Here is an 18,567-nt window from a genome sequence, read left to right on the forward strand (position 1 = left end):
CTTGACTCTATCCAATTTGCCAATCTGTGTCTTTTAATTGGGGCATTTAGCCCATTTACATTTAAAGTTAATATTATTATGTATGAATTTGATCCTGTCATTATGATGCTAGCTGGTTATTTTCCCCGTTAGTTGATGCAATTTCTTCATAGTGTCGATGGTCTTTCAAGTTGGTATGTTTTAGCAGTGGCTGGTATCGGTTTTTCCTTTCTATATTTAGTGCTTCCTTCAGGAGCTCTTGTAAGGCAGGCCTGGTGGTGACAAAATCTCTCAGCATTTGCTTGTCTGTGAGGGATTTTATTTCTCCTTCGCTTATGAAGCTTAGTTTGGCTAGATATGAAATTCTAGGTTGAAAATTCTTTTTTTTCCCTCTTTTTTTTTTTTTTTTTTGAGACAGTCTCGTTCTGTTGCCCATGCTGGAGTGCAGTGGTGCGATCTCGGCTCACTGCAACCTCTGCCTCCCGGGTTCAAGCGATTCCCCTGCCTCAGGCTCCCAAGTAGCTGAGACTACAGCCCCATGCCACCATGCCTGGCTAATTTTTTGTATTTTTAGTAGAGACGGGGTTTCACCGTGTTAGCCAGGATGGTCTCGATCTCCTGACCTCGTGATCCGACCGCCTTGGCCTCCCAAAGTGCTGGGATTATAGACATGAGCCGCCACACCCGGCCGAAAATTCTTTTCTTTAAGAATGTTGAATATTGGCCCCCACTCTCTTCTGGCTTGTTAGGGTTTCTGCAGAGAGATCCGCTGTTAGTCTGATGGGCTTCCCTTTGTGGGTAACCCGACCTCTCTCTGTGGCTGCCCTTAACATTTTTTCCTTTATTTCAACCTTGGTGAATCTGATGATTATGTGTCTTGGGGTTGCTCTTCTCAAGGAGTATCTTTGTGGTATTCTCTGTATTTCCTGGATTTGAATGTTGGCCTGTCTTGCTAGGTTGGGAAAGTTCTACGGGGTAATATCCTGAAGAGTGTTTTCCAACTTGGTTCCATTCTGCCCATCACTTTCAGGTACACTGATCAAATGTAGATTTGGTCTTTTCACATAGTCCCATATTTCTTGGAGGTTTTGTTCATTCCTTTTCACTCTTTTTTCTCTAATCTTGTCTTCACATTTTATTTCATTAAGTTGATTTTCAATCTCTGATATCCTTTCTTCTGCTTGATCGATTCAGCTATTGATACTCGTGTATGCTTCATGAAGTTCTCATGCTGTGTTTTTCAGCTCCGTCAGGTCATTTATGTTCTTCTCTAAACTGGTTATTCTAGTTAGCAATTCCTCTAACGTTTTTTCAAGGTTCTTAGTGTACGTTCATTGCATTAGAACATGCTCCTTTAGCTCAGAGGAGTTCATTATTACCCGCCTTCTGAAACTTACTTCTGTCAATTCGTCAAACTCATTATCTGTCCAGTTTTGTTCCCTTGCTGGCGAGGAGTTGAGATCCTTTGGAGGAGAAGAGGCGTTTTGGTTTTTGGAATTTTCAGCCTTTTTACACTGGGTTTTTCTCATCTTCGTGGATTTATCTACCTTTGGTCTTTGATGTTGGGGACTTTCAGGTGGGGTTTCTGTGTAGACATCCTTTTTGTTGACGTTGATGCTATTCCTTTATGTTTGTTAGTTTTCCTTCTAACAGGCCCCTCTGCTGCAGGTCTGCTGGAATTTGCTGGAGGTCCATTCCAGACCCTGTTTGCATGAGTATCACCAGCAGAGGCTGCAGAGCAGCAAAAATTGCCGCCTGTTCCTTCCTCTGGAAGCTTCATCCCAGAGGGGCACCTGCCAGTTGACAGCCAGAGCTCTCCTGTATGAGGTATCTATCAACCCCCGCTGGGAGGTGTCTCCTAGTCAGGAGGCATAGGGGTCAGAGACCCACTTGAGGAGGCAGTCTGCCCATTAGCAGAGCTTGAGTGCTGTGCTGGGAGATCTGCTGCTCTCTTCAGAGCTGGTAGGCAGGAATGTTTAAGTTTGCTGAAGCTGCACCCAGAGCCACCCCTTCCCCCAGGTGCTCTGTCCCAGGGAGATGGGAGTTTTGTCTCTAAGCCCCTGACAGAGGCTGCTGCCTTTCTTTCAGAGATGCCCTGCCCAGAGAGGAGGAATCTAGAGAGGCAGTCTGGCTACAGCAGCTTTGCTAGCTGCGGTGGGCTCTGCCCAGTTGCAACTTCCTGGTGGCTTTTTTTACACTGTGAGGGGAAAATCGCCTACTCAAGCCTCAGTAATGGCGGTCGCCCCTCCCCCTACCGAGTTCAGGTGTCCCAGGTCGACTTCAGACTGCTGTGCTGGCAGCGAGAATTTCAAGCCAGTGGATCTTAGCTTGCTGGGCTCTGTGGGGCTGGGATCCACTGAGCTAGATCAGTTAGCTCCCTGGCTTCAGCCCCCTTTCCAGGGGAGTGAACAGTTCTGTCTCATTGATGTTCCAGACACCACTGGGGTATGAAAAAAAACTCCTGCAGCTAGCTGGGTGTCTGCCCAAACAGCCGCCTGGTTTTGTGCTTGAAACCCAGGGCCCTGGTGGCGTAGGCACCTGAAGGAATCTTCTGGTCTGCAGTTTGTGAAGACCATGGAAAAAGCATAGTATCTGGGCCGGAGTGCACCATTCCTCACGGCACAGTCCCTCAAGGCTTCCCTTGGCTAGGGGACAGAGTCCCCTGACCCCTTGCACTTCCCGGGTGAGGCGATGCCCTACCCTGCTTCAGCTTGCCCTCCATGGGCTGCACCTGCTTTCTAACCAGTCCCAATGAAATGAGCCGGGTACCTCAGTTGGAAATGCAGAAATCACCTGCTTTCCGTGTTGATCTCCTGGGAGCTGCAGACCAGAGCTGTTCCTGTTCGGCCATCTTGCCAGCCACCCTTGTGCTTGCTTTTATCTGTACAGCTGGCCCTCTCTAACCATGGGTTCTGCATTCGTAAGTTCAACTGACTGCAAATCAAAACATTTGGGGGAAAAAAGGCAATAAAAAATAACAATATGGGAGTATGTACATATGTTATATGCAAATACTGTGCCATTTTATTATAAGGGACTTTAGCATCTCTGGGTTTTGGCACCCACTATGTGGATTGGTCCTGGAACTAATCCCCTGGGCACATCAAGAGATGACTGTATATATAAATTATCAGACATCATAGGCATTACAGGTGACTCAATTTGCATCTATCTGCATAAATTGTAGTACCATTAGGAAAGGCTACATTATATGGATGGCCACTGGTGGAAGGGTCTGGGTTCAATAAAAACAGTTATCTCAGAAAATGTGTTTGCCAAATATATATCCTTTGTACATTAGGTAATAGACCAAGAATCTCTTTAGTTGCTGCTTTTAAAAATAAAAATTAGTGTGATATTCATGTCTTAGAAGAGCAGAATGAATACTTCTACTATCAGATACTTATATACAGAATCTTTGAAAGATAAATGAACTTTGCAGCCTAAGGGTAGATTAAAATAATTTTCTTTATATTATAACACATTTATGAAGTAATATTCTGTTTAATCTCCCTGATCAAATGCCCCTTTCTCATAGAATGGATATCCGAAGTTGTTTTTCTATCTTACCTATTTCTTCCACAGGTAGAATTTGCATCCACATCTTTTGGGCATCCTCAAATAAAATCTTGTTTATTATTGAGTTAGAAACAAGAACTAAAGCTCACTGAACTCACTGAGTTTCAATAATGCTTGAAACTACCTAATCAATTTTAGACTTGTTTCTTCTCGGATCACCTCATCTGGTCTCTCTTCTCATGACCATATCAGACAATTAAATTTTATTTACATAAGTTTCTTTCTACTTTTAGTTTTCCTCTTAAATATTATTATATAGTATTGTTATTTGTTACTACATTATTATATTATATAGTATTAAATGTTAATATATAGAAAAATTAATACATATCATTATGTTATATAAACAATATTTCTTATGCTTGAAATAGTCTCATTTTCTTAATGTGAAAGTTTTTGATGTCTTTTCTTAAAATGCCTCTCATAATATCTTATTTCAAATATCAGGAAAGATTTGTGCTTGTGATTTATATTTTTAAAATGTAAAGGCCATACTTAAAAACCTTAACTAAAAAGTACCAATTAAAATTTAGAAAATTTAGAATCAAATATAAAATATTGAGTATTAAACATTAATATTAAATATTTAAAACTTCTCAGTACTGAATTCTAGTCAATTGAAAGAACAACACTAATGAAAGAAAAAAAGACTGAAATAAAAAAGTGACTTGAACACTATTACAAAAAGGACATGCAATTGGTTACAATTAATGAAGAAATAAAATTAGATCACAACCATTAACATAAAAGAAAATATTAAAATGAAACAGCAAAGGAAAGAGAAAGTGGAAGAAAACAGTCTGATTAGAGAAGAAGAAAGGGAGTGAAAAAGAAGATCACCACGAAACTTCCACCATTTTCTCCTCTACTTGCATTTTATAAGGTTCTGCACTAGTATGTAATCCTAATGCCTGGATACTCCAGCTGGCCAAAATCTCCTATTTTTATTTTTAACACTGAACTTCTATACCCTAGCACTTGTGTTGATCATTCATTCAGTGCTTATATTAAAGTCAGTAAGTATTGTGACTTTTCTTATATTGCTTCACTTCTCTTTATCTTTATTGCCTAGCAATAATCGAACTAGTCTCTTCTAGTACTACTGGAGCCTAACCCAGAAGGCAATCTATTAATATTTGTATATTTGAATAAAATATTTTATTTAGCTCTCTTTTTCTCCAGTTCTAACTCTGCAGGTGTTAATGTACCAATACTGGTCTTACTCCCCATGCTCTCCAAAGGAGAAGCATCATGGGAAATAGGATTAATGTTTTATTTGGGACCAAATATTGAGGGGACTTGAATATCAGGCTAAAGGTTTTCAACATTGGAAAGAGCAACTAAATGTTTTTGAATAGGAAGGTAACACAATCAGAACTATATATAAGGAATATTACTTTAGAAGCATGCTTAAGATGAATCAGAATGAATAAGAAGAGAGGTGGGAGATCAGTTTAGAAAATCATAGTGCTATTACCCAGTCATGGTGGTGCATGCCTGTAGTCCCAGCTACTCCAGAGGCTGAGGCATAAGAATCGCTTGAACTCAGGAGACGGAGGTTGCAGTGAGCCAAGATCGTGCCACTGCACACCAGCCTGGGCAACAAAGTGAGACCCTGTCTCAAAAAAAAAAAAAAAAATACTGCTAAAATTTCATTTATGTATGTTTTAGTCATCTCACGTGAATTGTGTTCTTTCAGTATATTAATAGAAGTTCCTTTAGAAGAACTTGAAGAAGAATTTGACTTTCTTGAGATATACAATTATTTCTAAACTTAAATTCAATCATAGTAAAATTTTAAAGCATATATATATTTTTCAGTTTTCTATTTCTGATACTTGCCAGTAAAATGTGTTAGTGACTTTGGAGGATGACAAAGATGGAACTTAACGAGAGTGTTGAGTTTATGCCATACATGGACAAAAAGATGCTTTAAATTTAATTTTATCTTGATTTTCATAACAGCAAATATTCTTATATTTGCCTAGGGGAAAATGTACATTTTGTTATCTTTCTTTGTGTCATGGCTTTCTAGGTTCCTTGTACTTATTCCTGTCTCTGTACTTTTTCCTGCGTTCCATATGGGCCTAAATATTTCCAGATTATCTCTTGTTTGTTCTTTCCCAACTACCAAATATACCTCCCTTTTTCTGAATTTGGTTGATCTTGGCTAAACGTTAAAGGAAAAGTAATCAGATAGAAGTGGTTTATATCAATGCAAATGATATAAAGATGCATTCTATCATAAAGGGAGAAAACTATAATACGAATGACTGGAATATTTGGATCTTAAGATTCAGGCTCTAATTAATTGAATTTTAGGCAATATAGGGATATATTTTTGCTGTTTGGAGAATATTACCTACTTTCATATGCATGTAAGATGGGTCCTCATATTACATTTTTCTTTCCCCAAAGGATAAAGAAACACACTATAAGTGAAGATGGTAGTTCAAAAGAAGAACATGATATGTCAGTGAAATATATTTAATATATATTTTTTAATTTTAACTTTTATTCAAATATAAGGCATATATGTCCTGAATTTCAGAATCAATAGTGCAATATGATGTAAGACTGTGGACTTTGAGGTAAGATAGCTTCAGAACTGAATTCCAGCTCTATTCATTACTAGCTGTGTTACTGTAGACTGTTTTCAATGAATGTACTTCCTCTGTGTTGCATGGGGATAATGTTTACTTTGAAGAGTTTGTAAAGACTGAGAGAAAATGTAAAGCAACTAGTGCAAAGCTTAGGATATAGTAGATACTCAACAAATATTACTTCATATTTCTTATCTCTTTTTATCTATTTCTTAAGGGAATTTTACAATTAAAAAGCAAATCATTTTTAAAACACAGAGTCTATCTCTGTGCACCTAAGTATAACAAACCTTGTTATGTATAATTTTTGGTAAGCTATTCATCATGACAGTGTTTTAGAATTAGGTACCCTCTTAATTATTAGATATTGACAATAATTTGATAATGTAAATTACAGTTAACTTTCTATTAAGCTAATGAAAGAGAGCCCCTTTTTAACTACATAGATAAAATATTATGTATTCTGTGAAGTTTGCTTTAGAATATGAATATTTTTGGTCTGATTTTTTACAGTTCTTCAAATACAATAATAAGAACATTTTGGAGACCCATCTTAAGCAAATCTGGTAATTTACTGAATTTCTCTATCCTTCTTAGATTCTTCTCTTACAAATCTATTTTGGAAATAGTTTGCATCGGCTTTCAATGGCATAAAATATCTTTCTAAGGTAGATCTGAAAAACTATCAGTGTAATATCTACTTAGGTTGGTTAAGTTTTATATATTTCTTGGGGAAAATTAATTAAATTAATGAAAGCTCGTATTCCAACTTCTCTTTGTTTTGAATAAACAAATCATCTTTATTTCAGCAAAATGCTCTAAATGGGTAACAGTGTTGAATAATTTAGAAGTTATACATATCCCAGACATTTTACTAAATCCTCTCTAGAACTTATAATTGAATGAAATAGAAAAGTGAGAGTAGGGCTGGCCTCAGTGGTTCACACTTGTAGTCCCAGCACTTTGGGAGGCTAAGACAGTGGATTGCTTGAGCCTAGGAGTTTGAGACCAGCCAGGGCAACATTGCGAAAACCCCATCTCTACAAAAAATATAAAAATTAGCCTCCCATGGTAGCACACATGTACTCAGAAGGCTGAGGTGGAAGATCACTTGGCTTGAGCCTGGGGAGGTTGAGGCTGCAAAGAACTGTGATCATGCCAGCCTAGGCTACAGAACAAGACCCTGTCTCCAAAAAAAAAAAAAAATAAGAAAAGAAAGAAAAGTGAGAGAATAGGAACTAAAGCAGATTTTGGATGATTCAGGGTAATAATATAATAGCTAACATCCATTGAAAACTTACTATTTACTAGACACTGTTCTAAGCCCTTTGTATAAACTCATTTAGAGAGCTAGGCATTGCCTGAATTTTAAGTACAGCTTATTGGTGATTTGAAATGAAAATAAAGGCTTCTATTTTTTTTTAAAGCATCCCCACAAACATAATTTCCCACCTACTTTCATCTTTTCTCTTATCCACACATTATTTGTACTGCATTTTGCATATTGCCTTTTTCATTTTCCAGTGTGCCCGCATGCCTCTCTACGCATCCTCTTTTGGCATGTGTATATATGCTTTTAGTTCACATGCACCTATATACACATAATCACCATTATAGAGTCCACCCAAGCTCTCAAGTTGGGAACATGGGAACCATTTTAACATCTCCCTGATTATCTTGTCAGTTCTACTTAAAAGTTTTTGAGTCTCTTTCCTCTTCTCAATCTGTACTGCCACTGCCCTCATTCAAGCTCTAATCACTTCTGGCCTCAGTCATTTTAAAAGTCCTCGAACTAGTCCCTTCTAGTACTACCCTGGTCTTGTCTATATCCCATATTGCAACGAAAGAACATTTCTCAAATGCAAATCTAATCAAATCACTCTCTTGTATTCCTTGTTATAGTCAAACTTCTTAGTATGATATATCAAACACTTTATAGTCTGACCTCCATATACATTTTCAGCCTCATTTCCAAATACTTTTTTATCTTCTACATGAACTTTGACATGCTAAGTTGCTTGAACTTATCTAAAATAAACCTTGTTCTTTCCTGCTTCTGTATATATTCCTTGCTTTAGAATATACATCTCCAATTTCCACCTACCTAATCCCTCCTCTACACCATGTCAGTTCTAGAGCTACCCAGCAAACTTCTATTTATCTTACAAGACTCAGAATTAATATTACTTATTGAGAATTCTTTCTTGATTTCCCTAAACAAATTGAGCACCCTCTTCTTTATGTTTTATAAGCTAGTTATTGTTCTGGGCTAACCTCAGTAACACAGTTTTTATAGCTTAGTGATAATCTCACTGCTGTGACTCTTAGCAGTTTGCAAAGTATTTTCATATGAATCAGCTAGCTTAGTAATTCTGTTTTGTATTAACCTTTATGTGATCTCCTCTCCTTCATATAGATTCCTTGGAAAATATTAACTCTAATGTTTCCTAAGCCACTGTGTTGTTATTTTCATTGAGATAATTGGTAACCATCTTGTCAGAAATGGGATAATAAATGGTTGTTCAGCCTCCACTCTTTCTTGCTGCATGGTCTCCTTGAGGATCTTTGTCAATGGATTCAAACTTGTTTCTGTAATAATTTTGATTTTTTTTCCTATGGCCCAAACAGTGTATGAATGTGCGTACATAAATGTGTGTTTTTTCCTTCATTTGGCTGTTGCCGTTTTTCATCTCTGTTGTCTATGAGACTACTGTCTGCCTTTTTTTTTCCCTCATAGATTACCCCTTTGACTATTACCTTCTTTCCTTTCTTTTATATTCTGTTATTGTAAAAGTATTATCTATATTTCTTTCTCTACTTTTTACCTTCCATTTAGTTTTTTAGATTAATTCGTGAATTGCAAAAATGTTGCTATTTATTTTAGAAAATGTAGAAAATTTTAAAGGAAAACAAATCTAAATCCCTACCTAGATACAATTTCTATCCTTTAAAAAAAATTTTTTTCTGTGCACATATATAGTATTCATGGAAATTATAATAGTATTAAACATGCTGGTCTGCATATTGCTTTTCTGGTTTGTCAATAAACATGAACAGTAAATATAGTGATATATTTTCATGTCATTAATATAGACTAGAATCACCATCTTGCTTGCAGTATATTATTTCATTATATGAATTTGCTAACAACTTAAAACAGTATTGAATTGTTGCAATTTAGTTTGTTTCCAATATTTTTAATTATAAACAATTGTTTATAAAGAAATGCATTTTTCAAAAATACATGCCCATTTGTTTGTTTCTTTGGGATAAATTCACAAATGTGAAATTTTTAGACCAAAGAATGCAACTTTTTTTCAAGTCCAACAGAGCCTAAAGGTTAAAAAAAAAGGGATGTGACTTTTTCAAGAAGATGTTTTGCATATTACCACATGTATTCCCCCCAAAATGATAGTTCTTAACGGTCAGTGGAGATTTTCTTGCACCTTTGCCAACACAAGCTATCTTTGCTCAGCAAGCAAATAAAATATCCAAATAAAATATCTCAATATTATTTTATTATGTATTTCTTTGATTACTTGTGGATATGAAAATATTTTAGTATGTTAATTAGTAATTCTATTTTTCTTGTGAATGCTGTGCTCTGTCTTTACCAGTTTCTTTTTTTTCTGTTTAGAGTGTCAGTATTTTATTATTTGTAAGAACTACTATATTGGGGAGTAAAACTTTGTCCCATATGTTGCCAGTGTTGACTCTCTGGGGCCAATGTCATGTGGGCAGTAAAAAGAATTTACCAAGACAGTTTCAGGTAAAAGAAAGGCAGGTTTATTAGAGAAAGTATGAAAATGCGTTGCAAGGAAGCAATGGGCAAATGGGCAAGACAGGAGCTGACTGCAAGGAGACAAAGGCTTGCTGGGGATTTTATGGGATGATACTTGTGCTTTGTGCTGGAGAAGGCTATGTACGCTACTGATAACACCAAGGTTGCAGTGAGCTAACTTGCATTTTTCTATCAGCCAATGGTCTGGTGATAAGTCAGCTGCAGGACGATTGTGAGTTATTTGCACAGGAGGGCTGTGTCCCAGACCATGAGGAAAGGCAGACTTACAGCTTATCTGCTTTTTCTTTTTGCTTTCTCCTGCTCCTGTCAGCCTGACCCCTTTTCTCTTATTAGGACTCTACACTATATTCTGAAAAACAAAATTACCAATTTATTATGTGCATTTAACTTGATGGTGGTATATGTTGCCATGTAGATGTTTTGGGGTTTTTATGTCATCAAATATATTAGAGGGTTTTGTTTTTTTTTTTAAATGATTTTTGCTCTTGGTGTCCTTCCTAAAGAGAATAATCACAATTTAAAATTACATAAGTAGATATTTATGTTTTCTTGTTCTTCTTCTTTTTTTTTTTTTTTCTGAGTCAGAGTCTCACTCACTTGCCCAGGCTGGAATGCAGTGGCGCGATCTTGGCTCACTGCAATCTCTGCCTCTGGGTTCAAGCTATTGTCCTGCCTCAGCCTCCCGAGTAGCTGGGACTACAGGCAAATGCCACCACACTTGGCTAATTTTTGTATTTTTAGTAAAGACAGGGTTTCATCATGTTGCCCAGGCTGGTCTCAAACTCCTGGCCTCAAGTGATCTGCCCGTCTCTGCCTCCCGAAGTGCTGGGATTACATGTGTGAGTCACCATGCCCGGCTGCATTTTGATATAAATCTTTAAAATTAATATGGAAATTCATTTGGTATAAGAAGTAACATGGGTATTTATCTTTTTTCCCCAAAAATGTTAGCCAGTTGGCCCTCAAACTTAATAAATAATTCACATTTACTTGAAATGCTACCTTTATCTTATGCTAAATTATTATGTACACTCAGGTATATCTGCTGTTAGCTATATTCCCTTGACTAAGTTACTGTATGTTTGCATTTTTCTTTCCTCATCTGTCAAATGGACATAATAAACTCATAAATTTATTATAAGTACTATGTATGAATCATTAAAATGTAAATATGAATAAAACACATATATCAACATTTAGCACAATGACTAGCCCAGGGTATATGCTCAGTAAATGAGAGTTATTACTGTTATTTATTTTTATTATTAACATTGATGATTCTATTATATTAGAACCATACTTTTTATAATTATTGCTATGTAATTTTAATATCTCATAGGGCAAAATTTTCATCTTTATGTTTCTGTGAAGCCTAGGAGATTATATTCATCTTCATCTATTAAAATTTTATGTATCTTTATTTAGTATTCTCCATAAGATATGTAGCTATCTGATGAGATTCTAAATCTTGTTCTTAATTATCCTATCTGTTTTTCTTCCTCCTGAGAATTATTGCTAGGCATAGTCTCTTCTTTATTTTTTGTTTCCAATGTTATAGCTTCTTAAACTTAGAAATATTTATTTTTGCATTTTCAGAGGAATAATATGAGATTTAAGAAGTTTGGCATAATTACAAATGAATTCAGAAAACCTCCATGAATTTCTTGGTAATTTCTGCTTTTTTAATTTAAAAGAAGTTTTTAAAAATTTAAATGCATCATTTTGGAATATTTTCTAAGCTGCATAATTAGAAATTTCTCATAGAGCTTTTCCTTTCTTATTTTTTCCTTAAAGCTTTGGATTCAGTATGTCAACTGGTATGTAGTATCAGTATTAAAAGTATTACATGAGTGCTAATATGCTGTTAAAGTAAACATGTATAGGATATAAATACCATCTATATTAGGTCTCAGAAATTATTCCTTTTTAGTCAAGCCATATTTAGAACTATAAGTAAAAAATGTATACTTCACTGTTCAAATAGGTGCTCTTTTTTTTCATGATTCATTTTTTTTTGCTTGAATTTAGCCAATAGGAAAGAGTAGAAATAAGGAAGGTTATCAGTTTCACCGTACAGCTTGGTGGCATATATTTTCCTCCCCTTTCACAAAGTGCATTAAATAAAGTAAGTCTTTATTAATAATCTCTTAAAGAGATGATGAGATAAACTATAGAGAAAAAAAAAACTGACTAGCCAGTGGGAGATGTAGGACGAGGGAAATAATTTGGATTAACAGGATAGATATTAGAGGATATCTTAAAATAGTTTTTTTTAAGTATCTTCCCTATAGGAAAAATTTGAATTGAAAGCTGTCGAAAAATTATTTATAAATGGAAAATTAGAGAGTAAAAGATGGGCAAGATAGCTATATACCTTATATAACTACAAATTTTTCTGAACAATTTTTCTTGAGAGGTATGAAAACTTTAAATGCTGAATATGTTATTAGGTTAATTTTAATTATAGTAGCAAATTACAGGTTGAAAAACCAAAATAATATAAATAATATGGAAAATAATGATTGCCATGTATTTAACTTATATTAAACCTAATCTGTAAATTAAATTTCTAACCACTAAGCTTAGATAAGAATTATTTTTAAAATACTGCACAGTAATTTATATTCATAATGATGATTCTTAGAACAAGGCAAGGTCTTGAGAATTAAATTTTTTTCACTGTAGTTTAAGTATACGTTATTTATTATATTTAGTTTTTGTAGAATCAATAATGAACATTGTTATCACCATTAGATTCAGTAAATATTTGAATGCCATTCATATGTAAACATTAAGTGAATTCAAACTGTTAGAGCATTCCATTTTGGAAAAATGGGATGATACATTGCCTGTAAAGATGTACTTTATTTAAATTTTGACTTTTATTTTAGATACAGGGGTATATGTGCAAGTTTGTTACATGGCACTATTATATGATGCTGAGGTTTGGGGTATGGATAACATCACCCAGGTAGGCAAAATAGTATCCAGTAAGTAGTTTTCCAACCCATGTTCCCCCACTACTTTCCCGATCTAGTAGTCCACAGTGTCTACTGTTCCCAAATTTATGCCCATGTGTGCTCAATGTTTAGCTCCCACTTATAAGTGAGAACATGTGGCACTTGGTTTTCTATTCCTGCCCTAATTCATTTAGGATGATGACCTCCAACTGCATCCATGTTACTGCTGATTATGTGTATAACTTGTAGAAAGTAAACTTAGCATTTTATAGTCATTTTTTGTATGCAGAAATTTGAATTTGCAAGTTTTAAATGAGAGTGATTGTTTAAAAGATTATTCAAAATTTACTTTCTTTGATTTATGTACAACTTTTAATAACATTTGTATAGCTCGAAATAAGTTTAGTTACATACTATGAGTAGTAGTATCTACATCAGGAAATAGAATGAGCAAATCAATAATTATGTTGCCTTATATTTATGTACTGCTCGATGCCTTAGAAATTGCCATCATATACATTTTTATGTAATCCTCACAGCAATATTATAGGTCAATACTCTGTTTTGCAGATGAAACACAAAGTGCTTAAGTGACTAACCCAAGGTTAGGCCGTTGTAAAATCCCTTTACTCTTGGTTTAGTTGTCTTCCCACCATGCCAGCATTATACACAGGTTCTTACAGAATTATGGTGCCAATTATACTTTGTCATACAGGCAAATTATATGTTTCTTGTTTATCTCTAAATATATTTAAGCTGTTAACACAGAGTGGGAAAAGGGTACCTTACTGGATTCCTTAATGTGAAATGCAAAAACTATTTTCTAGGGAATCATCATCATTATCATTTTGAGGACAAAAATCTGTTTTTTAAAGTCACTTTTTGGGAGAAAATTTTTGCAACCTACTCATCTGACAAAGGGCTAATATCCAGAATCTACAATGAACTCAAACAAATTTACAAGAAAAAAACAATCCCATCAAAAAGTGGGCAAAGGATATGAACAGACACTTCTCAAAAGAAGACATTTATGCAGCCAAAAAACACATGAAAAAATGCTCATCATCACTGGCCATCAGAGAAATGCAAATCAAAACCACAATGAGATACCATCTCACACCAGTTAGAATGGCAATCATTAAAAAGTCAGTAAACAACAGGTGCTGGAGAGGATGTGGAGAAATAGGAACACCTTGACACTGTTGGTGGGACTGTAAACTAGTTCAACCATTGTGGAAGTCAGTGTGGCGATTCCTCAGAGATCTAGAACTAGAAATACCATTTGACCCAGCCATCCCATTACTGGGTATATACCCGAAGGATTATAAATCGTGCTGCTATAAAAACACATGCACACGTATGTTTATAGTGGCACTATTCACAATAGCAAAGACTTGGAACCCAACCTAAATGTCCAACAATGATAGACTGGATTAAGAAAATGTGGCATATATACACCATGGAATACTATGCAGCTATAAAAAATGATGAGTTCATGTCCTTTGTAGGGACATGGATGAAACTGGAAACCATCATTCTCAGCAAACTATCACAAGGACAAAAAACCAAACACCGCATGTTCTCACTCATAGGTGGGAATTGAACAATGAGAACACATGGACACAGGAAGGGGAATATCACACACCCGGGCCTGTTGTGGGGTGGGGGGAGGGATAGCATTAGGAGATATACCTAATGCTAAATGACGAGTTAATGGGTACAGCACACCAACATGGCACATGTATGCATATGTAACAAACCTGCACATTGTGCACATGTACCCTAAAACTTAAAGTATAATAATAATAAAATAAAGTAACACAGTAAAAAAAAAAAAAGAAAAGTCAGTTTTGTGGAAAGGTATTTGGAAAGCAATTGTTTTCCAAATTTTTGTGCAGTTATTGATGTTAATGAACATCAGTCTTTAATCCTTAGGTTTACATAGCCTATCTTGAGAGAAAATATGGCACAAAAGAGATAATTTTATGTATTACAAAAAATACTGGCTCTAAAGTGAAAGAACTAGGTTCAAACTCTGCCCTTGGCACTTAGTGACCTTAAGAAAGTCATTGATCTCCTTTGAACTTTAGTTTCTCACTTAAGAAATGAAGACAAAAATAGCAGTTATCATCTGACAAGAACATGCGGAATGAAACAAGATTATATATGTCAAAGTTCTATATAGTTATTTTCATTTATTACCACTAAGAGAATGTATATTTATATATCTCTTCACTTTTCTATCCAACAGAGAAGCATGGGGTTAAATAGGCCCTTTGATTCTAAAATTCTGTATTCAATAAGTAAGATTTACAAATAAATTTATTACTCAAGTTTTTACCTAAAAGAAAACTTGTTAAAGTCTTTGATAAAGGTAAGACATGTGTAATACAATTATTTCATAATTTATTTTTTCTAAAATATCTGGATTTTTTAGTCTTTTGAACATAGAGACAGCTACAGTTGTATTTCCTAAGAAGCTGACGCTTTAGTTGCAAACATACAATGTCCTGTTTCCATTTATATGAAGCTGCTTAGATAAATATTTTGAGCTTTATTATTTTATTGTAAAGATATGAAAATGAGGAAGTTTACCTCATATTCAACAGCTGACTGAATAAAGGATGTAACAAGAAGTATGTAGTTGGGACAAGCTTGATATTCGTAATTTCCCTACCTGCCACACACATTGAAATCTGAATCTCATAGTCACGGGAAAAGTCTGTAGCAGATAAGGTAGTTTTAGATTCTTATAGTGAAAGGAAATTTTATCCTTTTGTCTTCAAGGTCTGCAGTCTATAGATTACCTTGAATTCATTACCAGTATTGAAATTTTATTTAGTATGTTAAAAAATGCTTCCTCCCCAATCTATAGTCAGTTTTTAGTTATCTGTTTGAGGCAGTACTGCATATGAATTTCCAAGCTCTTATTGGCAGTATGAAGCTTTCATATTTTCCTATTTGGGCAAAAGAAAGCTTGGGAATTTCTCTCTAGAATTTACACTCAGTTTTAGGAAGATAATTTTTACAGTGCAATTTGAAATTTTCTTTCCATATTAGGGAAGTCTTTAGGCAAGAAGATACCCCAAGGCAGGAAGGTAGCAATTTGGTGTGCCTTTTACATAATTTTAGAATGGTACATTTTCCTCTAATTTGAATTGGATTGCAGACAAGAGTGAACAGGGTGAAAGAGTGAATGGCACAGTTTTCATATCCTTTTGAATTGGGTATTCATGGTAGACTTTGCATTTTACTTAAAATATGAATTTAGACTGTCAGATTTTCACATTCGTTTAAACAGATTTATCAAGCATTTAATATGTCAGGAACTATGCTGAGTACCCTCCTACTTCTAATCTTAAGTCATTATGTGAGGACAATTATCCTTCTTTTAGAAGGGAGGAAATTGATATTTAATAGAGAAATTAGGCTAAGAAAGAGCTGGTTAGTGACATGTCAGGCGTTTGAGCCTATATCTCAATTCTGCAAGTTCCTTAACTTTTACAAATACAAAATTATTTTCAAATTATAACATTAATTCCAGTTCACTGTAGAACATTTGAAGAATACAGAATATAAAAGGAGAAAATGAAAATAGCTATAATCTCACCCCCTGGAAATAGTATTTTTAGATATTTTCTTCTAGTCTTTTTGACATATTTTACATAACTGGAAACAGTTATGTTCTTTCTTCCAGAAAGTAGGAAGCTTTCAGATTTACCTTTTGGGCAAAAGAAAGCTTGAGAATTTCTCTCTAGAATTAACACTCAGTTTACACTTCAGAATTTACACTCTCTAGAATTTACACTCAAAAAGAATAAGACTGTGTGTACAGTCTTGTTCTTTTTGTATTCCATTGTATAAGGATTACCCCATGTTTTAAAAATAATTTCGTGTTATTTTAACTAGCTGCATAGTATTCCAACATATAGATATACAACTATTTATTTAAATATTCCCTTATTTTTGAACATTTCAGTTGTTATAATATGTCTAACTTTTTGGTTTAAAGTTTCTATGTATCATATAGCACTTAAATAAATTTACAAGCATAACAGAAACCAAGAAAAATATTTGCCTGATACATAATTGCTACCTTTTATGAGAATTTTAAATTACATGTGAAATTTCAATTTCATGTGAAGATAGCAGGGTACTAAGCTGTACATATTTTAAAATCCTAATTATGTTAATTATACACATGCTCAAATGCACAGGCAAAAAGACTGGAGGGAATTACATAAAAGTCTTAAGAGTTGCCCTCATCTCTCACCTAGGTTATTAAAATAGCTTCCTAACTGACCCCTTAATTCCATTTTTGCTTCCTTCTAGTTCATTCTTCACACAGCAGCCAGACCAATCCTTGAACTACAGAAATCATTTTAAGTCATTTCTCTGCATAGACCTTGCTGTGACTTTGTCACAGTGAAATCCATAGTTCTTGCCATGGCCTACAAAGTCTTACATATATATGGATCCCACTCCCCAACTTTTATTTTCTCTCTGATTTTAATCCTCTACCTCTGATCCCATGTTTCATTTCTCTAGACATACTAGCTCCTTGGCTGTTCCTTCAAAGTGTCAAGCTTGCTCTTTTCTTTTCCAGTTGCTATTCCTTCTGGAATGCTCTTCCTCAGGATACCTGCAGTATTTGTTGACTCACTTACTTGAAGTTTCTGCTTGAATATCATCTTATCAGAAAAATCTATAAATGCTATAAAATCTATCATTCTGTAAAAAATGCATCGTTCTATACTATATAATCTACATTATTTTATTTTTAGCACACACCTACTGTACATTTAATGGTTTGTTTCTACTCACTAGAAACTAAACTTCATGACGATAATTTTTTTTTAGTTATTGCTGAATCCCCAGAAACCTCAACAGAGCAGGGCATGTAGTAGGCACTCAATAATTATTTGTTGAACAATAGTGATTTTCTCTGAGTAGTAGAATTGTAGATAGTTTTAATTTAAAATTTTCATTATATTAAGCAAATATTATTTATAAAAGACCTAAAACTTTAACACATTACAGTTATTCTCTAGGAATTTACCCGTTACTTCTGGGTTATCCAACTTATTGACATACAATTGTTCATAGTATTCTCTTAGGATCCTTTGTATTTCTGTGGCATCAGCTGTAATTTCTCGTCTTTAATTTCTGATTTCATCTGAGTTTTTCTTTTTTCTGAGTCTAGCTGTTTGCCAATTTTGCTTATTTTGTCAAAAAAAATCGTTCTTAGTTTTGATGATCTTTTCCATTGTCTTTCTAGCCTCCATTTCATTTACTTCTGCTCTAATCTTTATCATTTCCTTCCTTCTGCTAACTTTAGGCTTAGTTTGTTTTTCCTCTTCTAGTACCTTAAGGTGTAAAGTTAGGTTGTTTATTTCAGATCTCTCTATTTTCTTCATGTAGATGTTTTATTACTATATACTTCTTCTTCTTTTTTTTTTTTTTTTTTTGACAGAGTTTCACTCTGTCACTTAGGCTGGAGTGCAGTGGCATGATCTCGGCTCACTGCAACCTCTGCCTCCCAGAATCAAGTGATTCTCCTGCCTCAGCCTCCCAAGTAGCTAGGATTACAGGCACATGCCACCACACCTGGCTAATTCTTTTTGTACTTTTAGTAGAGATGGGG

The 18,567-nt window shown here is 34.8% G+C and overlaps 1 protein-coding gene and 1 long non-coding RNA gene across 18 annotated transcripts in view; both read left to right on the top strand.

Annotated features, from left to right (window-relative positions):
• PMS1 (PMS1 homolog 1, mismatch repair system component) overlaps window positions 1-3,774 on the top strand; it is a 111,946-nt gene extending 108,172 nt beyond the window's left edge. For 6 of the 17 annotated variants that reach the window (XM_054548657.2, XM_054548660.2, XM_054548658.2 and 3 more), the window contains one exon: window positions 1,648-3,770. In XM_054548657.2, coding sequence (XP_054404632.1) covers window positions 1,648-1,783 — 136 coding nt within the window. In that variant the 3' untranslated portion in view covers window positions 1,784-3,770. Of the gene's footprint in view, window positions 1-1,647 lie in introns of all 17 variants that reach the window. The other 11 variants (XM_054548663.2, XM_063712474.1, XM_054548664.2 and 8 more) reach the window with 5 other exon arrangements.
• A 173-nt stretch (window positions 3,775-3,947) lies between these two features.
• LOC129057849 (uncharacterized) lies at window positions 3,948-15,246 on the top strand. Its single transcript, XR_008522623.1, has 4 exons — window positions 3,948-6,727; window positions 11,560-11,630; window positions 12,855-12,934; window positions 13,751-15,246. It is a non-coding gene; the product is annotated as an uncharacterized LOC129057849 (long non-coding RNA).
• The last annotated feature ends 3,321 nt before the right edge of the window (window positions 15,247-18,567 follow it).

This window comes from Pongo abelii, chromosome 11 (assembly GCF_028885655.2).
Source record: "Pongo abelii isolate AG06213 chromosome 11, NHGRI_mPonAbe1-v2.0_pri, whole genome shotgun sequence".
Classification (NCBI taxonomy): Eukaryota; Metazoa; Chordata; class Mammalia; order Primates; family Hominidae; genus Pongo; species Pongo abelii.